This window comes from Mytilus californianus, unplaced genomic scaffold (assembly GCF_021869535.1).
Source record: "Mytilus californianus isolate M0D057914Y unplaced genomic scaffold, xbMytCali1.0.p SCAF_3, whole genome shotgun sequence".
Taxonomy (NCBI): Eukaryota; Metazoa; Mollusca; class Bivalvia; order Mytilida; family Mytilidae; genus Mytilus; species Mytilus californianus.
The window spans coordinates 24,173,765-24,197,969 of NW_026262679.1; the positions used below are offsets into that span (position 1 = coordinate 24,173,765).

Below are 24,205 nucleotides of genomic sequence, written 5' to 3' on the forward strand. Positions count from 1 at the left end.
ATTTTCTTTATCATGACCAGTTCACTGATACTGACGTCGACATTATCAAGAAGTACACATCAAAGGAAAAATGCACAAATTACTGATAAAATAATTAACACACCCTGTTTTGTGTGTATCTCCTGCCGTATCAGTATTTGTTGCATTTATATATAAATGAGAAATAATCAATGTAAAAATGGTAAATTTTTGGAGAAAAAACCCAAAAATTATGGAAAAAACAACCCAAAAATGTTGTTTTTGACCACTGATTCCTAAACTGTTGGTACCATATGATAACCCCAAAAATCAATTCTAACCTTCCTTTTGTGTATTGAAGTTGAACCTTCTAGTACTATTTCATATATTGTCATAGAGATCCATTTACTTAAACTAAAGTTATTGTCCGGAAACCAAATGTGTCTTCGGACAATAACAGCGACATGATTGCATTACTCGAAAGCAAATTTTTGACATATTCCCCATTTCCATTCTGAATTTTATTTTGCCTTCATATAAAAAATTGAAAAGTAAGCTTATAAAACAAAATGCAAAAATGACATAAAACTGACTCTGAATTAGTACATGAAATTGATGTAGAAACCCACAAACAGAAGATGATCAGGAATACATTTATACTGCTGAGCAGTGTTCTCCCCTCAAATTTTAAATAGCATCCTAGAAAATAGCAAAATCTTTAAATTATCAACTTAACAATCCTATTTATGGTTCCTTATGCTTAGATCAAAATGAAAAACCTGATCAAAACATTATTCTAAACAGGCTCACTGTAAATTCAAACTCTTCTTTTAACAATCAGAATGATCCTCTTGCTGATCACATATATATGAGATGCAGGAAACTGGGAATACAATATGAACATCCAGCTAATTTAGAAAGTAAAAATAATTCAACAAACAAAAAGCGTTGTTTGCAATACTAAATAAAAAAAAACAGCTACAACTTTTAGATATTGATGAAAAAGATATTCCAAATCCTCCACCTTTTCATGAAAATCAACAAAAAATAAATTTAATAAAGTTATGGATTGTATAACAGTATTCATAGTTTTGAAATTAAACAAATGTCTTATTGTTTTAAGTTTTGTAAAAATTTGCAAAGAAAGAAAAATGGATTTGAAAATGGCACAAGATAATGAATTTAAGCATTGTCATTTAGATAAATCATGAATAAATTTATTTTCAGCAGAAAACAATATGGACAATAAGGGTGCAACCAGTTAGCTTCAAAAGGGTAGGGGTTATGGTTTTTTGTTTGAGTTAGATTTTTTTTTCACGCATAGGGCTTCAACGCTATCAATCAAAATTATTTGGTCAAAAATTAACGCTAGAAGGTATGAGGATAATCTGGATTCAGAATATTTTTTTGTCTTCTGCTTGATTAGAATATTTTTTTTCATCAATTTGGGAATCAGAATATTTTTGAAGGAAAAAAAAATACTCCATCCTGCCTTTTGAAGTTCAATGATCGTTCCCTTAACATTTTCCATCTGAACTTATTATTTTATTTTAGACAAATACTATATGTAGGACATTCGTCCTGAACAGGCATGAAATATTTGCCACTGGACGTTAAGCAAACCAACAATCAATCAATATGTAGGACATAGTCTTGGTAAGCTGGCATTCAAGGTAGCGCCTTCCTCATATTATTTTTCGTGAAACAATGGTGATTACCAATATATCGTGCCAAACATGATCAAACATAAGACTAACAGCTATACATTTACAGTTTTTATTTTTGTACGGATTTTATCGAGCTCTCCGAAGTCGTTCTTGTTTTATTATATCATTGTAAATATCCGGGAACAGATTTACCATGGACAGTCCACTAAATCAGGTAATTAATTTCCTTTCAGAGCATCATTACTCCTTAATCCATTTAAGTATTTGATATAACATAAGGCAGGTGTTACGATTTTTTTTAACCTATTAAATACAAACAAGTAATTGGATGTTTTGGACTTATTGATCATAGGTTGGGGTCAGTGCCCGACAGTGGTTGGGGTAGTCCAAATAAGCCTTTCAAGACGTCATAATTATTTCGACTAAGGTTGGGGGAGATCGCACAGGCACTTGTATCAGAAAAAAATACCTACATACTAGTCCTAAAAATTATATTAAAGTTTAAAGGTATTTTTTAATATATTGGCTAGGCTAGCTACATTGTAGTCATGTAAAACAGTGATCAACAGTCTGACATTTTTAAATTGAATTAAATTTATTACAACTAGACATCATTGAGATGGCATTCATCTCTGTTGGCCCTGCTGTAAATAATGTATAAACTTTGAAATTATATCGGTTCTCAAGATATCGAGCGTACACGATCTTTACCATAGAACATGGGGTTGTCAACTGAAACCAAAGTTTTTGACCTTGAACTTTGACCTAGGAAATTGTACAAACATTATGACACTACCTGTCCCTCTGGTGTTGGTTAATATACATGTCAAGAATAAAGTATGAAATTATAAAGGTTTTCAAGATATAGAGTGGACACAACTTGTTACGGACAGACAGACAGACAGACGGATCACTATAAAGGCGACCCACCATTAGGCGGGGCCCTAATAAAAAAAAAAAATCGGAAACTACTTATATCATGTATATTGTATTGAATATGGCAATTTATCATTATATTCATTAATTAAACACATACTCTGATTTCTTTTTAATACTGATTCCCCCATCTGATGGGTGACTTGGACACCTTTTTTAAACAACCAAAACGGTAAGTAAATCTATACATGAAATGGTTGTTTTGTGTGACACTTCCCCAGTGGCCATTCTACACCTACCCGGGGGATACTCGCTATATATATACCAGGTATGTTCCGACAAACGGGGTTGCATTATCAGCTAAATTGTCTGAAATGGGGTTATGTTTTTTTTGCCTTGCATTGGAAGGGGTAAGATTTGACTATCTAAAACGGGGTATTATAAATACAATGTTACACTATTGTTTCATATAATTGATTGATTGTTGGTTGCTTAACGTCCAGTGGCAAATTTGTTTCATACAAGGGTGAATGTTTGGTATACGTACCATTAAAACGTTTAAACCCGCTGCAACTGTTTGCACCTGTCTTAAGTCAGGAATCTGATGTTAAGTAGTTGTCGTTTGTTGATGTGGTTCATAAGTGTTTCTCATTTTTTATATAGATTAGACCATTGGTTTCCCGTTTGAATGGTTTTACACTTGTAATTTTTGGGGCCCTTTATAGCTTGCTGTTCGGTGTGAGCCAAGGCTCCGTGTTGAAGACCGTACTTTGACCTATAATGGTTTACTTTTATAAATTGTGACTTGGATGGAGAGTTGTCTCATTGGCACTCATACCACATCTTTTTATATCTACTAAATTGAAAACAACGTTCAAACCTATGATTGCGTTGGATAAAAACCGCAATTTATATACGTATGCATGCTAAACAAATTTCTTGGTAAAGGGGTCTAAATACAGCACAAACAACATTTTCCAAAAGACCAAAACAGTGAAAAGGTATATTTTAACAGAACGGGTATATATATCAAAATATCAGAAAAAGCTATCGTTAAAGATTTATTTTACATTTTTCATGCCCATTTCATATAACCTTTGAACTGAATTTACAACTTCTTCCAAAGATTTGATATCCACATGTTAATCAATACATAATTTGAATGATCCGAAGGCAGACAATTTTTACCAATTTGTCTATCATGGAGTTATAATACTTCATAATTTGATGCTAAATTGTTGAAATCCAGGAGCTTCTGACCTTCCCCTTGGACCCTATACCAGGGCAACCGGAATTACGCCTCCCGTTCATAAAATCCTGGCCTATGACTATTGAAATGTAAAGTAACACCCTATACCCTAGAATTTGGAATTTCTCGTTATTGGTCTACTGCTATTAAGATCCATCCAATCATTTTAATATACCATAAACAATTAATGGAGAGAATTCGGCATAAAAAATATCAAACCCTGACACTTTAACTATAAAATATACATGCTCCAAGTCAGGAACCGTTACATTGGTGCATTTCACAATTATTTTATATTTTTTAGCCAAAAAAAGGTCCAAAAAAAATTTTGCCTAGCTCAGCTTGGCTTAAATTGTATTCTATGCCCCCTCTTTCAAATATCCTGGAAACGCCCCTGGTGTTTTACTTTAATTTGTCCAATGGCATTACAAAAATCATTTATGATAACCAGAAATTTGTGAAGTTGAAATACCATATCAATATTTATTCCAATCCAGATAAGTTCTGAAATTACATGTACACAACTTTTTCATGATGCCACAATCAAGTTGAAGCTATCTGGGGCCCTGTTTAAACAATGTATTAATGTTCATGTATAAAGAAATTTTCAGAGACAAGTCATGTTTAAACCATTGTAAACCATGTAAACACTTTAACCAAAGCATTTTTATTAATTTATTTTGTGTTTTTTGTATCATAAAATATGATTTTTTTCTCCCTCAGCTCATTACTAATGACTTTTGTTTTTGTGACACTTGACCCATACATGATGTTTTCTAAGTAACTGCTTTTTTTTTGGATTGGACAAAATAGCGATTAGGTGTATTGTCTTCATGATTGAGGACTGAACAATAAGATCATGTACATTTGTTATTGTAGATAACCAAATTAACTGAATTTCTTGCATAAATTATTGGTAATCAGAACTGCTTTATAAATTGACAGATTTTGGATTCATTATAATTAGTACATTTTTTTATATCGAATTTCCTACTATTATTGAGAACTTCGACGACACATTATACCCCAAAATGGGTATCAATTTATAGCAATAAAAATGAACTTTGGGTTTAGGGATATTTGCTGTCATGGAGCAAACATTCATGTAAAAGGCAACAGCACAATGACTGAAATATCATCCTGTTTGAAGTAAATGGCATTCAAAAAATAGAATTTGATATGTTTTTGTTACTTGACTTTACTAAATTTTTCTAGATCTTTTCTTCAGTTTTTTTTAGCAGAGTTGAAGACAAATGTAACAGAATATATTAATTTTTTTTTTCATTTGTAGGCTCATCAGCAGAGTAGAAAGGCAGATATGATGTTGAAGTGTAAAAAGTTTGAAGAGGCAATGGTTTGTCACAGAAGAGCTGCAGGTAAAACACTGGTTGTTATGTCACTTTAATTACATATTTTATATGCCCTTCGAAGAGGGGAGGTATTATAGTACACCAATGTCCATCTGTCCGTCCTTCAACACTTCGTATGATAAATCAAATTTGCTATAAACAATTCTCATGTAATTTTAAGACAACATTAGGATTAACGGAAGAAAGCTCACTTGGGATTTAAATTTTTTTGGCCATGTCATCCCAAAGTTACAGGACTTGAACCATTTGAATTTGAAGGTAACGTTTCACATATCGCACACTTACTATAGTTTACCTGAATTGATTTCCTCATAACTTTACATTATTGTTGGTCTTGATAAAAGAAAACTCCCTTTAGATTTGTTTAATTTTATATATTTTTGTTCCACAATTGGAGGACTTTTACCATTTTAACTAAAGTAATTTTTCACATATCGGCCTCTTCCTCCAGTATGTCAGGATTGATTTCCTAAAAAGTTGACATTCAAATTCGGATTGATGTATGGATGCCTTTTCGATTTTTATTGTTTTCTGGTGTTTCGTTCCAGAGTTACAGGACTTTAATTATCAGATTTAAGAAAATGTTTCGCATCTTGTACCATAACTTGAGTTTGCTTTGATTGATTAACTGACAACTTTAAATAACTGTATAAATTGGCAAACATATTAAGGTGTTTGATTTTTAAAAAAAATTCAATATGTCATTCCAGAGTTATGAGACTTTGACCATCAAATAAATAAATGTCATATTTTAAATGTCATGCACTAGCTCTAGTATGCTTGAATCAAATTTTTACAAACTCAATACTGTTGTTGGACTTGGTGACGGTGTATGTAGACTTGCTTTTTATTTAAAAAATTTCTGGTTAAACTGTTTGTCATTCAAGAGTTATTGCTTCGCATCACGGTGCGGAGCTATTAGTTTCAGTCGATATACATGCCATCTTGAAATAATTACTTATCACATATAGATTCTGATTGGTTGCTTTATGATGCGGCTGAGATACAGCAACAGCTATTGGCTTAAATGAGATAAAGAATTACAGACTTTTCTCGTCTCAGGATAAGACATCAAATGCTGGAAAATTAACTTTGTGTATTTCAGTTCCAATCAACTGTCATTAATTCATGTTTATTTTATTATGCAACAATTGCACACTGAAATTCAATATTGAAATATCAATTATTAATACAATGTACATGTTTATTTGCTTTGTTAATCTGCAATATGCACGATTTGTTTAGCTTAACAATGTTCCTCTACAATGTTTACAAAAATGCATTATCTGTATTTATAACTTCTGCCAATCTAGGCACACCTCCAGCGTCGTGTCTATTTGTAAATGTAAATTCAACAAGTTACTGTTAAGTGAACAAAATTTTAAAAGCATGTGTGTATAACGCACACTCTTAAAGTACAATGTAGAACAAAATCATTTTCATTGAAACTAAATATTTATTGCTGTTTCTTATTTATTTTGACTGTTGTAAATATCTTTTGGTTGTACAAGTCTTTGTTTACTCTTTGGTTTTGATTATTATTGTCTTCATCACTCAAAATCATGTTACTCTTAATCAACATACCTAAACATTCATATATATCTAGATAAATTATATACAGAACTAGCAATCAAAATCGCAAGTCAATGACCATTTGAAAGAACTAGAAAACCACACTCCACAAAAACATTGACAACTAAACACTGAACAGCCAGTTTAAAATTTCAGAAAAGTTCATCTTTATATATATATATATACAACAAGAATATGTCCATAGTACACGGATGCCCTACTCGCACTATCATTTTCTATGTTCAGTGGACCGTGAAATTGGGGTAAAAATTCTAATTTGGCATTAAAATTAGAAAGATCATATCATAGGGAACATGTGTACTAAGTTTCAAGTTAATTGGACTTCAACTTCATCAAAAACTACCTTGACCAAAAACGTTAACCTGAAGCAGGACAGACGGATGGACGGACAGACGAACAAACGAACGCACAGACCAGAAAACATAATGCCCTACTACTATTGTAGGTGGGGCATAAAAAAGTCTAAGACATCCATTTTATATCAATCAATATCTAAAAATACCACATTTCCAATACTAAATCAACAACCACATGCACACATCTTCTATACATTTAAATGAGAAGCCTTCCGCTTCGCCTCAGACCAATACACCCAAGACATGGACCAATAACAAGGCCAATACAGAAATACTTACGCAATGATATTATAGAATGACAGTATGGTTCAATAGCGGGAATCAGCCCCTCAACTACTTTTTACATAAATATTAACTTCTGGCTTCAATGCTTTGTTCGTCTTGTCTGGAGATCTTGATGTAGTTCCAGTTCAGCAAGCATTTTAGAGACGTATCCCGTCCATCCTCTTTTGACTTGTAATCTCTGGTGATAGATTTTGCCGCTTGACATTGTATCCTTTCAAGCTTGTTTTTTTTTTGTTACCATGTAGGGGTCCCATACTATGGCTCCATATTAAATTATAAGATCCATTCCTAAAGATCTAGATCATTGTTCTAATCTGACACAAATTTCAATAACTGGAATGCTACCCAAGTTGAATATATGGTGACCCACGAGAACAGCATTATCACTATTGAAATTGTGTTTAATACCATGATTGTTCGATGTCATTAACTTAAATGGAGACAGACATTTGACCTGAAAGACATGAAAGGTGGTGTGGGAGTGCAAAATCAAAAACTAACTGACTATGATGTATGGTTAAAGAATGAATATCAATTACCTGGGTCAACATGGTCAAGGGCAGAGTTGTTATAAAATAACAATATGGCAGAGAAGTGGTTTCAAGTTTCATATAAAGCGATCTGACTGACATGAATTAAAAAATCGAAGGAGTATCCCTATTTGTCTAATCTTCAAGGTGAAATAAAACTAGTAAAACAATATTATACTATTGTCTAAATATACAGAAATATAATTTGCTTCAAGTAACAGAAATAACTAGGTCACTAGTAACTTATTTAATGAGTATGTGCGGTATAAGAGCTTGCTAACAACAGGCTCTTCATAAGCATTTGGTTTGAAAAGGATACTAGTAGTCAATATTCTTGATTTAGAAAAATGTAATTGCAAGAAAAAAATCACATTACTTAGAATACTTTAGATCATTCAGGTAGTCTTTATTTATATGTACAAAAGAACAGCCAGTAGTCATTGGATATTGTAGATCATTCAAATAGTCTTGACCTTTTTATTAGTACAAAAGAACAGCCAGTAGTCATTGGATATTGTAGATCATTCCGGTAGTCTTGACCTATTTATTTATACAAAAAAACAGCCAGTAGTAATTGGATACTGTAGATCATTCAGGTAGTCTTGACCCATTCATTTGTACTGAAAAAAACAGACACATATACGAATATCAATTATATGCTTACGAGACATGTTGCAATAACTTATTACAGTATGTGAAAATCAAGACTTGCATAAAAAATATCACAATATAAAAGACAATGGCGTCATTTTTCCTCAGAGCTTTCAGCTCTTTGATTACATGATGAGATTCATAACAAAAACCTAAGTCTGCTGGTGAAAAATTCAAAACGTTATATTGACATCAGTTCATTTTTAAGATACTTTTGATACCTTTCCTGAAATTCTCCAGTCATAAAATCTTTTACAAAAATTCTTCCTACAACAGTTTATATACTTTCAACCACGCTCTAAAATGCTCGCGATTTTGTGGGTGTGTTCTAGTATTACCTTAAATTAGGATAGAGAGAAGCAGTCCACAGCTTTTTAGAACGCTCAAACTTGTGGGACTTTTAACTGTCATATTTGCCTCAATATTTATACGTCAACAGTTATCCTCATACATTTTTCACACAAAGCCATTTATATGCTTTTGATAGAATACTTTGTGATATCCCTTTTTATTTTTTGTCAAATAATTTCCTTTAATTGATATAAATGATTTTTTTACATGGGCTTTCCTTTTCCGTCACTTTTGCGCTTTTAATTTCCAGTTTTGTTATTTTTTATAGTTGTTTACATGGATACTTTATATGTAATCGGTTTTAAAATGTAAGCCTGGTTTGTAAACCTAAATTACTTTAGTGCATATATATTATTTTATTATCCTCAATGATGTATTTTCTATTGTCTTTCAGACTACTTGTTAGAAGCTTTACAGACCACAAACTCTGAGTTAGCCAAAGAGTCTATCTACCACCAACACCAGTATCACCTTAGACAACAGGATAATCTTCAACATAAAATAGACAGAGAGGAACGCATTCAGTACAATAAAACTATTACCCCACTGATTAGACATAACCAAAGTACACAAACTGATAAGGAAGTCAATGATGAGGCAGTACTACATGCCATGTCTGACACGGATTCTGTACTAGGGTTTCTCGTCAATAGAAATAAAACATTTAGTGATCCAAGGAATAAAGAGTTAACTGTGCATTTTAGAACAGAGAAACAAAATATAACACACAGTATAACAAAAATTCCCAGAGATGATAAAGATATTCTGGAAGAAATGTATGTAAAAAATCAGGAACTAGAGAAACAAGTTATTCAGCTCAGTAAAGAGGTGATGGATCTGAGAGGAGAAAAGAAACTTTTACATGATAACTTAAAATTGATCGAATCAGATGGTAAAGACATGTTTGATATGGGAGAGGGATCGTGTATACCTGATCTTATGCTGCCTCCACTTGAAATGCCTCAGTTTGACCTTGATTCATTGAAAAGTCAAACTGAGACTGATACTGAAACACTTACACTATTCAGCAATGATTAATATATCCTATAATGAATAAAAATAGTTTTTTAAACACCTTTTTTGTTTTGCTCAGAAAATAATCTCTTCATAGCTTTCACAAATCTTATCTGAGATTGCTCTGACATCTGAATGCCTTTTTGGAGACTTGTTGGGGCCATGATACAGTACCTTGCTACAACAGAATGATAGCTAAGGTAGTCAGAGCTACTGCTTGAATACCTCTGCTCTAGAAAACAAAAAAACATGCACAATAACTATCCTCATATGTAAATTTGTCAATACCAAATTTCAAAATGATAACAGATTTTGGTAGTATAAGTACAAAAGATTCATGAATTTTTCATACAATCTCTATTCTGTACCAAGTCAGGAATATGACAGTTGTTTTCCATTTGTTTGATGTGTTTGAGCTTTTGATTTTGCCATTTGACAAAGGACTTTCCCGTTTTGAATTTTCCTTGGAGTTCGGTATTTTTGTTATTTTACTTTTTACTCTTACATTCCACTTTAATTCAAGTGATTTTCGATAATTTCACTCCAAATGTTGTCTATTATGGACCCCCTTTTCAAAATCCTGGATCTGCATCTGAATGATTGATAAGATAGATTTGAATTTGAATTAGATTTACTGTTTTATCCCACTTTCATGAGCAGTGGTCAGGCGAAGTTTTCATTAAACTATGGATTGCAAGGTCCTCATGCTTGTCGGACAGTTTTCACTTGACCTCGACCTCATATCATGGATCAGTGAACAAGGCTAAGTTTTCGTGGTCAAGTCCATAATTCAGATACTACAAGCAATATATCTACTATATTTGGTATATGGAATGTTGGTAAGGTGTACATGTCCAACTGGCAGGTGTCATCTGACCTTGACCTCACTTCCATGATTCAGTGGTTAAAATTAAGTTTTTGTGTTTTGGTCTATTTTTCTAATACTGTATGTAATAGGTCAATTATATTTGGTGTAAGGAAATATTTTACGATGTATATGTCGGTCTGGCATATTTTTATTTGATCTTGAGCTCATATTCACGGTTCATTGCTGAATGTTAAGTGTTTGTGTTTTGGTCTGTTTTTCCTAAACTATAAGCAATAGGTCAACTGTATTTGATGCATGGAATGATTTTAAGTTGTACATGTCTGTCTGGCAAGTTCATCTGACTTTGACCTCTTTTTCTTGGATCATGATACTTGTAGTTAAACTTTATATTTAGGACTATCAACATAAAATCAATGGTAAGTAAAGCAGGCGAGACATTTCAGAGTGTTCACTCTTGTATAATCATTGTCATTTCTCATTTCCATGGAGGTTATTTGGCTCTGCACCTTCAGTCATGGTTCATTGACTGATTGATTTGCATAGTTTACATGTTTAAATATTGCCATTATTTTAATTTTAATATTTGCACTTATACTATCAAAATTACAAAACGCGAGACATATCTCAATGTCAACAGTGTATTCTAATTTTTACAGAGAACATAAAGCGGATGAAAACATCGATATTTTACTTTATAAATGTAGATACTAAAAGTGTGATTATAGTTCCGACATTTAATTCTGTTTTAATTTTTTTTTTCTTTTCTTTTTTGAGTAAGTGATTCAACAGAATAAAAGACCTTGCGATAGGCAAACAGTGCAATTGAATTAACAAGATTTCTTTTTATGTAATCAGAAGCCATCTGCATTATAATCTGTACGTAAACATAATCTGGCATAGAAAAATAAAGGACCAGTTCCAACGCCGACAGAGCATGAAAATATATTGAACGCGAATATATCGAACTAAAGTACAAATATTGTAAAATATGTGCTACTCATTAAAAAAATAAACTAGTTCACATGAGAATGTTTAACTCATGCTGATTTAAACGCTTTTGTGTAAATATGTAAAATACTGATACGAATAAAAAAAAACTTTTTTTATGTATCTTGGAAAGTCATTGTTAACTTTCTATCCTTATTTCTAATGCCCTGTCCTACATTTGTATGCAAGTGTATTGTTACCGATAGCCAGATAAAAATAAGACGTCCGGTATAATCCACAAGTCGATATTTTTTTTAAATACAATACTGCATGACTATTGTTTCTACAACGGCTTCTTCTGTATACTTGTCCCAATTTCAAATGTCCGCACAAGCTCAGCGGGTACCTTTTACAGAATGGCTTTGGCAGTTGTTATGATATTTGTAGAATAAATTCACTTCAAGGTGATACTTTATTGTTACTAACGCATTAACAGCATAACAATTCTGTATAAACACAACCATTCTATAAATAGTTTATTACACGTATGACACTGTATCTAAAATTCAAAGATTTTATTTATTTTTTTTGTATTTAATAATAAAAACTACGGTTTCAGCTGTTTTCCCTTGGTATATTGTTTTCGTATTTCTTTAGTTTCAGAAAAGTGTTTTGAACTGCACAATATAAGTGTCTATGACATGTATCGACATAAGCATACGTTTGAGTGCTGAATAGCATGATGTCTAGTTGAATCAAAGGTTACATATTGCACACCAAGATTTATTTTGACGAGACGTTTTTACAAATATTTAGAGCGTCCATCCCAATGATGAGACCACCAATCAGTATCAGAACAGTGGCTCCAACATAGCCAATACTCTTTGCACTGGTTCTGTTATCTGGTGCACTTATTAACTTTCTTTTATTCCCTGAAAGTTATTAAATATAATGTAAACAGAATTTGGTTGCGCCGATATAAAATGTTAAATATGGTTAAATAACACGAGACATAGCTAAAATATTTTAAGGGTCAGAGTGTAAAATCTTGACCGGACTGGACTAGCTGAACTGTTGCTATTTTATGGAAAGCGCTTTAATTTTTTTTTTAATTATGAACACATTTCATATCTTATCTACCATGAAATGGTAAGTTAAAGCTATAAGTCTGTCACCGCATGATGAATAAGCAACACATATAACGTAAAGGTGAATCAGCTGCTAAATTCATGTTCACCGAATTGACTCAAACGTTTGAGCGCCTATATACACTCTTCATTCCAGTAAATATGATAAATAAACTCATCATAGATACTAGGATTGAAATTGTGTACGCCAGACGCGCGTTTCGTCTACAGAAGACTCATCAATGACACTCGAATCAAAAAAGATAAAAAGGCCAAATAAATTACGAAGATGAAGAGCATTGAGGAACCCAAATTCCTTAAAATTTAGCCAAGGTAATATATTCCTGGGGTACAAAATCCTTAGTATTTCGAAAAGTTTTGATATCAGCTAATTTATAATTATGACCATACCACTGATAATTCATGTCAACACAGAAGTGCTGACTACTGGGATGTGTCATAGCTTTAGGCGTGAAGTTCCTTTTGGGAGGGGGGATTGTAATGTCTTTTCATCACAGTCATGTATGTTTCATGATAAATTTTCAAAATGCATGCATATAGCTTACAATTTGGGATGGTGGATGGCTGTTAAATGTCCAGTGACAAATTAAATGCATATTCAGGACGAGAAGGTGTTAATGCTATATGCATATATACCCTGATTTGTACAAGACCGACATGCTGAACCGGTTTTTAAAAGTACTTGTTCACGAGGTAACAATCAGCAGTAAGAGGTGTCGCCTTACTCGGACACATGATTCTGACTCCAAGCCGACTAGTCTTTGCTCTCACTCTTAATGCCGTGTGCCTAGCGGAGAAACAGCAAATACCAATTTTCAAGTCTCTGCACTCGAGACGACACACTTCGGACACACGAAATTTGTAAAATGTTAATTAATTTCCTGTAGTACAGTAATATACTTCATCTAATAAAGTTCTTATTTATGTGTGGTTACTTACGCGATGTTTCCTTTTTAGGAATAGTTAGTTCTTTGACTAATTTATCAATCTTTGCTTGTAATTCACTTCGGTCTATAGGTTGATTTGTAGCGTAGCAGACACATATGCATTCTTCAGTGGTATTTTCTGAAAGAAAAAAAGAAGACAATAAATCACTTTCGTTGTGTTGTTTGCTCACTCATGTGTGCTTTTAAACGAACAACCAGTAAGCTACCTCACACAAACGTATAAATTATAGCAAAGAAACTAAACCACAATCAATATCGCCATAATTACCAAACACTGCAACGTTCATTTATGGAACTTCTGCTGTCTTTTCAAACATACAGAAGTTGATATGTATCATGTATCAATTAATATAAATAAGATGATGTGATATGAGTGCCAATGAGACAACGTTTAAAAAGTTAACAATTATAGGCCAACGTATGGCCTTCAACACGAAGCCTTGACTCACACCGAACAGCAAGCTATAAAGGGCCCCAAAATGACTAGTGTAAAACAATTCAAACAGGAAAACCAACGGTCTAATCTATAAAAAAACGAGAAATGAGAAAAACACATATGAATCACACCAACAAACGACAACCACTGAACAACAGGCTCCTGACTTCATGTACAAAGTCCGTTTGGGTTCTACAAATCCTCAAAAATGAATTAAAAAAGATATGCTTAAATCTACATTTTTTTTAAACCCTGTTTGATAGTTGTCTAATTTGCAATCAACCACATGTCCTTATCTTACATAGTTCATATTTGGTAGGTGCTTCTATATACTATTATTTTCTTATTGATATACGAACTCTGACCATTTTTGCCACAATTTTTTGTCAATAATTAAAAAAAGTTGCACGTTATGTCTCTAAAGTAAATTTGTGTTTTACAAGCCACGTATTATGTCAAGGATGTATAGTACAATTGATATGATAACGGAACAGCCATGTTGTTGTGAAAGGTGTCCTTCGGTAAAATATAAATGATACACACTTGATTAGGACGAACTCTTTTTATTTATACTAATTATTTATTTATTTGGAAATTGTCATAAATGTGTAAAATTGTAAATAAAACACCTAAGCAGTTACTGTTATGAAAAGTTCACTCACTCAATTGCATGTAATTTACATTTTATTAGAAGATAACCAAATTAAAATAACGTTAATAATAAGAATAGGAGGAAACAATGTGACAAACTTTGATAGTTTATGATGAAAAAATGTTTGTCTTTGCCAATCCGATTGCCACATGCATTTTCCCCTTTTAATTTCACCTGCCCCAACACCAATTGAGCTTTTTTTTTAATCACTTATCGTACGTCGTCCGTTAACTTTTACAACAAATCTCATCTGAAACTACTAGGCCCACTTTAATCAAACTTGGCCAGAATCTTCATTGGGATATTTAGTTAAAAACATAGTCCGATGTTCCAACCTGCCAACCAACAGGGCCGACATGGATAAAACTAGAGCATTGTGGTATAAATGCAAGTTCTGCTATTATCTTCAAAACCGATGTAAATAGAGAAAATCTGATTGAGCAGAAATGTTGAGAATGTTGAGTTATCATTGCCAATTCTTTCATTTTTGCCTATTTTCTTGAAAATTATAATACTGAAGTCTCACATAGCAAAAATGATCAGCAAGACAAGATCTACAATTAAATCAAATGTCTGAATTTTTCAAACTAGGATTTTTTGTTGGATTTATTGCCCTTTAATGACGATGTTTACCAATTTCTTGCGTTTTTGCCTATTATCTTAAAAAACTATAATAGATAGATAGATAGAAACTTTTAACAGCAAAAATGATCAACAAGACGAGATCTACAAATATATAAATTTTGCCGAAATCGTTAGTAGACTCAGCAAAACAAGATCACCAAACAGAGATTTTTGTCATGAATTCTATTCTAGTCTTCAATGTTGGAGAGTGTGCATTGATGAAGATACACATAGACCTAGGTGAGCGACACAAGCTCTTTAGAGTCTCTAGTTTAATCTATAAATCGATAAACTGTGATACAACATTGATTGGTATACATGTACCAGGCAGTTAAATTATAAATGTTGATTCTACGTTGAATGTTCTGTACATACTTCATGAGGTGTTATGTTAGTTCAGTTGACATTAGTTTTCCCTGAATACCAATGCTTCATCTCACGCGTTGATAACACCGAAGATTTAATGTTATTTCAGATGATATCTGAAATACTAGTAGCTTCCGGTGAGAACCCAGTGCTTCATCCCACACGTAGATAACACCGAAGGTTTAATGTTAGTTCAGGTGACACTCACCTTCCCTTGAGTACCCACTGCTTGATTACACACGTTGATAACACAGAATGTGCAATGTTAGTTAAGGTGAAATGAGCTTTCCCTGAGTACCCAGTGCTTCATCACACACGTTGATAACATCGAAGGTTTAATGTCAGTTCAGGTGACACTATCTTCCCCTGAGTACCCATTTAAAGGTCTGATCATATGTTGATATTTTCCAACTAGAGAATGTGACAGACGATTTCCCATTTCTCAGCAGTAACATATCCTGTACTCCATCGTAAGGTGTTTACATAATTCAGTTAATACGTTAAGCTGCTGCATGTTCACAACATACGAACTTCATTACCACGGTTGTGCTCGACACTTTACATGTTTTACGGGCACCATTACAAATTGGCTTACTGATACTATATGTCGGTGTCTCAACTCACTTGAGGGTGATGCATGCATAGCAGGAGACGCTTACCCTGTTGGCGCACCCAGTCTTGCTCTTATTGTTGTTCATGTGATTCCCTCGGTTTTTGTTTGTTATCTTCATTGTCTCTTCCTAATCGATTTTCGAGGTTTGAACATCGGTAGTGTAAGCATTTGAGCTTTCCTTTAGCATTTGAAACTGCAACTGGCTACAGACGACTTTCAACACCCAGTCAAGTAAAGCATAACATATCTGACCGGTGATGGTCACTGTATTCCCTGATTGAAAGTTACTTTCTTTTTCTGCAGGTGACTTATCTTCCTTACAACTCAGTAAGCCAAAAATGTTCAGAAACCTGCATGTTCTCTCTTGGTCACTCTTTTTTTTTTAAATTCAAATTCCTTTAGCTTCATCTGTATTGCAAAGCTTGATTATCAAATCTTGTATTAAATATTGATTGGCAATCAAACTTTTTGATTTGCCTGACAATTTATAATAATGAGAAAATTTAAACACTTTGTAATTCAATTTCTTTAGCAAATTCAATCTTAATTTCAACTATAATGATCAGCTTATGCTTTAACAAAAGGATTTGTATTATGCTCTTCAAAATATAATACAATTAGCAATGTTAACACCTCAGAATTGTTTGGTAATTTATTAGACCTTATGAAAATGAGGATATATCGTATTATTGCCAATGAGACAGCTATCCGACATAGTTCAAATGAAGTGGATGTAAGCAATTATAGGTGGTCTTAAACAACTAGCAAAACCCATACCGTATAGTCAGCTGTAATCGGCCTTCACATGAAAAATGTGAAATTTAAATGAGAAAACTAACGGCCTAATTTATAACAAAACAATTTGCAAAAACCAAATATGACAAACATGAACCAACGACAACAACTGAATAAAAGGCTCCTGACTTGGCACAGGCACATACAGAATATGGCGGGGCTAAACATGTGTTTGAGCGCTTAACCTTCCACTGACAAGGAACAGTGTTGTAACAGCACACCATAAGAACAAACGGTAAAAATCAGTTGTAAATGGCTTAACTCAATAGATCAGTACGAAGCACAAACAGAACAACTAACATAAAAAACAATAGATGCAAAGCACTAATATAAGAGTTCTCGCAGAATGGAAATAAATTGATTTGGTTTAGAGTATAATGTCTTTTTTTGTTTACGTAATACCTGAATACGTTGTTCCGACAATTTCACTGGTTATTGTTTCTGATGTTGTTCCAATCATTTTAGTGGTTCTTGTTTCTGTTGTATAGTCACTGATTGTTGATATTAGTTTTTGAGAAGTTGTTGCTAGCAATTGTGTTGTTATCAGATTTGTTGTTCTTTCTGTTGAGGTTGTATCTGCTGTTGTTTCCATGGAAACAGTCGATGTATCTTTTGGAACTGAAGTATAAAAGTGACATCATATCACTAACACACGTCTAATAAAGATAGCCTTCATGTTTTTCAATCTATTTCGTATTTCCAATATTACTAACTTAATTCCCTTTCCGGCTTTGTCTATACTTTTCCATTTTGCTTTGTTCAGCACATTAGTTTTTTTGTATTTTCAAATATTTTGGCTTCGAGCATCACCGAAGAGACATTTATTGTAGAAATACACATCTGATACAGAATAATGGTACTATTAATATTGATACTACCACTGGGTCGATACATCGTCTGGTGCCCAGAAGCAATACTCGAGTTCTCGCTCGGCAAAATATGAAACATTTATACATAGTCTACGCTTCGTGGGTCGCTGTCTTTAGACGTTCAACCATATATATAGATGATTTTTTATCGATCAAAATCTAAGACAATGTTCTAAAAGGAAACTGATTACTCGAGTATTATTTTGGTTTTCGATACTCGGTACCACCGAGCGATACTCGAACATTCGAATAATCGTTGTCATCTCTAATTATTTCTAATGATACACTTACGCTGCAGTGTTACTTTCGTGTTTTTTTAGTTTCAAATGTCCGTGTTGTTTTAATGGTAACAGTCCTGTCTATCTTTTGTCCTGAATAAACCTGTATTATTTTCAAAATTTCAAATTCGATCAAGTTTACATGACCGATGGTTTACGAATCCAGTGAAGAATAATGGTTAGGTAAGATTCAATTACCAATACCAATACCCTTATAAATGATCATAATATAACTTATCAAAGTATTGTATAGGAATAACACGATGGGTGTCACTAGTGGAGAAGGATCTGCTTACCATTCCTGAGCTCTTGAGATCAACCCAACATTCTGGTAGGGTTCGTGTTACTTTCTATCTAGTGTTTTGTAATCTTGTTTGCCTAACATTGGAGTCTTTCGTTTCTGCCATGACGTTGTCAGTTTCTCTCCTATTGTGGGTTTTGAATGTCACTTGAACTTAGCAACAGAACCCCACCAAAAACTTGGGTCGATCTCATGTGTAAGCAGATCCTACTCCACTAGTGGCACACAATGTTGCTTATGGTTAGTTCACATTCAGTGGTAAGTATCTTTCAGTGACGTCATAACTGATGAAAAGAGGACAGGATTGTGGTTATGATAATGGGAACATGTTCGTGGTCATCTGTGATGTAATAGGTTATAAACAAGCTAATTAAAAGAAAGCAAAATGGGAAAAAGTAAACTACGAGGTCAATGACCAGTGAAGTATGTTCGCTGACATAATAAGCTTTTAAACTATATCAATAAGATTATCGATCATATAAAGAAAACAAAAACAAAACTCGACTTTTAATGTAAATAAACAACTTTATTATATTTGATAATAATGTAAATTTAGGCAAATCAAGTGTTCGGATGTTAAAAAAGAAGAGACAAATCAAGGTAATTAATACAAACTGGAGAATCGCATGAACTCGAAAAAGACAGAGAACGGGTGCTTCGAAAGGGTAAGCATCTCCTGCTCAGTTGAAATTTAACAAAAGAAATGGAACTTTTTATTAGAGGTACAGTAGACTCCGGCAAATCGGATACCCAAAATGTCAGCTAAAAATATCCGATTACCCGATATATTCAATTAGACGATGAATGTATATTCATTGAATATTCTGCAATAATGAGTAGATATAATCCTGAGATGTTACTAACCCTGACAATTGCTAAATATGTGAAAGGGCTGGAGGATTGATGGACTGATTTTTATCAGTTACATCACCACGATGTTTGTGTAAAAAATTATCAGCTGATTATGTAATGATTAAATTTGTTTGCAGTTTTTAAATCCTTTATTTATCAAAATAAATCAAATGTCCTGAAAAATTTATGTGAATTATTATCTACCATCCATAGTTTGTCTTTATTTGTTTTGTAAGCAAATTAATATCCATTATTTACATTATCACACAGGTAAACTAATTTGGCTATAAATAGATCTAAGCATGTCTGTGTAGAATCTCCAAACTAAAAGCGTATTTGTTATAATTTTATATCTTTAAATAATCAAATTTAAATTTATGAAAATAATCATGATTGATAAAATATTATTGCATAAAGTTTACGTTTTCAGAAGACTATTTATATTTAGGTCATAGTTCTAGAGGCTTCCTCACAAATTTGTAAACATCCAAAATGGCGTCCATGACATGTGGTTACTTTGACTCTTACTTTTGCACATGGGAAAAAAATATATCTGACAAAAGTCAGATTTCTCTTGTCAAAAGGGATTTATATTTATATTGCAATAAATTATTCAGAAGGAGGTACATTCAGTTTAGATTATATTTCTGATTCTGTGAACATTTAGTTTAATCAAAATTCTCCAAACAGCAACGTCAACTTGTCAACTGAGTCTTGCATATTTTATAAATAAATTCAAACCATTTGAAGTAAAAGGGCATCTAATTCACATGACAAAGGAAGACAATGATTAAAGACAACAATTTATTAAGAAATAGTTCCTTTTATTTAGTAAAAACAAAATCTTCTTGTCTGCAAGATTGTAATTTCGTAACTTCCGGGTCCATTTCCTGTCAGAAAAACATTGAAAATATCCGATTGTGCATGGTTTTGAACAAAATGACCTGAATATTCTTATCCGATTTGCCGATATATTCTTATATCCGATATTCGATTACACGATAAAATTAACATTAGACATATAGGGAAGGGTTTGGTGTTTTGAAATAATATTACAATAGCCGATATATTCGTTTAGCCGATATCCGATTAGGTGGAGTCTACTGTATTAGAGAAGGTAAAAATGGTCAATTTGGTATGAATAGTTTACATCTGTTTCCATGGGCTTCAAAAGTTTAATGTAGGTGCATAATTTAGAATGTTTTGCATCTGATATACATGTTTAAACTTAAATTATAGTACGGAGATTCGAGATCTTTGAAAACTTTTATATTACAGACAAATTTTCACAAAACAGGCAATTAAGGTAGGTGCAAATACATGTGGATCTTTTTTGTGTATAAGCAAGAATTCAGCTGAAAAAAAAATCCACAGAAAGATAAAAAATTGATCTTTTTAAAGCATTAATTTGCATCGTTGCCCCCGGTAACAGTTTTTTTTTTTAATCTTAATGATGGGCAATGATCTTATCGAAAAGAGAAAGTCGGCTACACCTTTTTTTATGTTCAGGCGTGTATGAGTTGACTGTTTTGTGTTGAAAACGTATAAAGCAAAAGTATTATACAGCATATCGCTTTAGCGTCCATTATATTTATATATTTAGGCCACATGTTGATATAATAACATTAAAAATTCTAAGAAATGAATTATATGGGTCAAGTGAAATACCTTCCTAATATGAGTCATAACAACACATTCTGTGCATTTGAACAACTTTTTTTTACTAAAAGCATCTGACGACAGACTTTACTTGTGGATCTTTTTTGTGCATAATTTTAGTAATTAGTTTTCAAACCTCAGAAAAACTTACGTCTGCCCTTCCACGAAATATTTAATAATTTTTTTTGTAATGTGTTTTGAACTTTCGAAAATTCCCCCAAACAACCGATCAGGCAATTGTTTTCAGTTGACAAAACGCCGTAAAGTATACTAAATGATGCTTAATAACTAGAAGATACAGTTGTCTTTTAAAATGCAACTGTCATGTAAGGTTCGTAAGGTGCCGTGTGGATAATTTATCTGTTTTCAAGAGCTAAATTGACAGCGCGTCATCCCTACAATGGCTTCCACTTTCAGAATTGGAAACACTAGGTGACGTAAGGGGAGATAATTTTGACGAAGTAGAATCCTGACTGCACTATGCATGCATCATCCGTCATGCGAATTCACACTCCTTTAAAATGTCATATCCGAGTATAGGATACCATCGGTTAATAACATAAACGGTACCATTTTTTCTGCACCAGATGCGCATTTTCTAAATTACAGATCGGGCGACTATTTTAGTATCTATAAAAGATCTAAAAAATGTCCTTAGTGAGTTGAGACACAGACACACTATATCGGTCAACCAATTCCTGATGGTGAACATAAAACTTGTGTAGTGTCGATTTCAGTTGTTTTTCCTCGTGTCAGAGCAGTTTTTGTGTTCTATTAATGATCATCCTATTAATGAATTCCGTAATACCAATCAAAGTGACAATTTTATTGCGCATTTTTCTAATTAATGTGTCTTCAGTGATGGTTGATACCAAAATATTTGAAAATCCAAAACCTAAAATAAACCTTGAAGAGAGCTGATAAAAGTAAAGCAAAACCCGCCAGGGAATCAGAGCTATGGATTAGGGAGATGATTGTTTAATTTAGAACTATTTCGAAATTTTATAACAAAAAATTTAAATAGAACAATATCCGTATGTTCATTCCAGTACCAAAGTGTTGGTTACTGGGCTCGTGATACCCTCGGGAAAACGTGAACAAGCACGGACGTCACCCACTAATTGAGATGTGTAAACGCCATTCTTTGGGACAAAGGAAATGTTACTGCTGATAAATGGTAAGTTGAAAATTGGAAAGTTGAAATCATCACGTTAGTCAAAGATTTTAGCTTGAAGTCGCCCATCTATGTCATCAAATAAAATATTAAGATATGAAGCAGCTCTTCCAGTTTCGGTAGTAAGCTTAATCCCAAGTTCACTTGGATAAATGAATTGCAAGCAATCACTGAAATGTGGATGACTGGGTGACAGGACATCATCAGTTTTTGTAATAGTGAAATTAAAGAACTTTGCAAGATGTGTAAGACCTACTCGTATATAAACTAATACAGTGTACATTATATTAATATCTACCTACATTTGAAGTAGCACAGACCAGGTGCCTCTACTGTACAGTCATCATCATCCCATTTATAGACAAAGTATGGAAAGAGTTTAACACAATTCTGGAGGGTATTACCATCTGGTTTTCCATTGTCCCAGTTTGTCCAATTCTGCAATTCATCCTCATAGTTCATGAAGACGTTTTCAGTTAATTTGTCATTCACACCAATAAAATATCCATTTACAGAACCGTATCTAAAATCATAAGATATCAGTTAATTCAAAAGCTACAGTATTTTCAATTTTACCAATTGACAAGATCATATAAATAACACATACCTGAGAGGGCGATAAAGCAGATTGTTACCCCGAGAAAACATTGTCAACGCGGCAAAGCCAAGGTTGACAATGTCTTTTCGAGGGGTAACAATTTGCTCGATCATCCTCTCCGCTATGTGTTATTTAATTCATTATGCTGATTGTCTATTAAATTTTCAAATTCAAAGTAATAAACTATGAAGTCTTGTACATAAAAACCATTCGTATTAAATAAAGCGCACACTTGAACAAGCGTCTCCGTGAAGGGTAATAGAGTATTTACCATGGGATAGAGTAAATTATCTACCTCGTATTAACCAATCAAAATCTGGCATTTTTTTGGCATGAAGTATAATAAAACTTATTGACCCCAGGACGGTGGAACTTGTGAACACTAATGATATGTGTACTTATCATTCTGATATGACGACCTATATATCGTCAACCAGTATAATCACAGTATATCTACTTTTAGCGCAAACGCATTAATACAAAAAAATGGCTGTTCTGCGTTACGCCCACCTTATTTATACGACCAGGTAAACTCAATTTGCGACATTAAAATCCAAGTTTTACGTAAGCCAAGTTTCAAATACAGAACGGGTATCTCTATTCTAATGCAAAATAAACAAATCAGTCCATTTCAGGTTGCACTTCTGTAAATATAGACAATGTAAACTCCTTTTACGGTTTAAACTGTACCACTTTTACAATGACGTTTCGTAAAAAAATATATCCTAGAATGGAAAGTTTATATGCGCTACAATTTTTTTCAAAGGTCAAATTATAGGGCTGCGTTTCATATTTTCAACATTTATATGCCCCGAACTTCTAAGAGTTTTAACTTATACTTAAAATTCTATACTACCCCTACCTTCACTTTTGGTTTTCCTCAGAATTCAATTTCGCCGCTATCCATGTGTATTTATACTGGTAACACACCAGTTATGTCTCTATGAGATGAAACATAGAGATCATATCTGGGAACCAGTACGTAAACAAAACAAAATATCTATGAATATTATATATCTCTCCAAAAGAGGCGTGGTTTGTGAAACAGTTGTATTTAGAAAGTGCAACCTAAAGTGATGATTTCGATGTTAAATCTCTTAAAACGAAAATTCCGTGAAATCATGTTAACATCTTTGGCAACTAAACAAGGTGATGTCATATATATGCTTCCGGCTTCAAATGCGTTTTTTTCGTGCTTCTTGTACGCCTCAGAATGTTTTTTTTATTTATCATCGAA

General features: G+C 33.1%; 2 protein-coding genes across 5 annotated transcripts in view; one reads left to right on the plus strand and one right to left on the minus strand.

The window, feature by feature from the left end:
* Positions 1-1,798: 1,798 nt before the first annotated feature.
* LOC127734181 (nuclear receptor-binding factor 2-like) lies at positions 1,799-9,958 on the plus strand. The gene is made up of 3 exons (XM_052243905.1): positions 1,799-1,839; positions 5,042-5,126; positions 9,281-9,958. Exons 1-3 carry the CDS (start codon positions 1,819-1,821, stop codon positions 9,922-9,924), a joined length of 750 nt encoding a protein of 249 aa, XP_052099865.1. The 5' UTR covers positions 1,799-1,818; the 3' UTR covers positions 9,925-9,958.
* A 1,593-nt stretch (positions 9,959-11,551) lies between these two features.
* LOC127734182 (uncharacterized) overlaps positions 11,552-24,205 on the minus strand; it is a 38,252-nt gene continuing 25,598 nt past the window's right edge. For all 4 annotated transcript variants that reach the window (XM_052243906.1, XM_052243909.1, XM_052243907.1 and 1 more), the window contains 4 exons: positions 22,673-22,893; positions 17,640-17,855; positions 13,744-13,869; positions 11,552-12,588 (listed from right to left, as the gene is read on the minus strand). In XM_052243906.1, coding sequence (XP_052099866.1) covers positions 12,440-12,588; positions 13,744-13,869; positions 17,640-17,855; positions 22,673-22,893 — 712 coding nt within the window. In that variant the 3' untranslated portion in view covers positions 11,552-12,439. The remainder of the gene's footprint in view (positions 12,589-13,743; positions 13,870-17,639; positions 17,856-22,672; positions 22,894-24,205) is intronic.

Excerpts from the sequence above, each read along its gene's own strand:
- LOC127734181 (XM_052243905.1), top strand. The coding sequence starts at position 1,819 with ATGGACAGTCCACTAAATCAG. Across the intron at positions 1,840-5,041 it reads TGGACAGTCCACTAAATCAG|GCTCATCAGCAGAGTAGAAA; the intron begins GTAATTAATTTC and ends TTTCATTTGTAG. Across the intron at positions 5,127-9,280 it reads TTGTCACAGAAGAGCTGCAG|ACTACTTGTTAGAAGCTTTA; the intron begins GTAAAACACTGG and ends ATTGTCTTTCAG.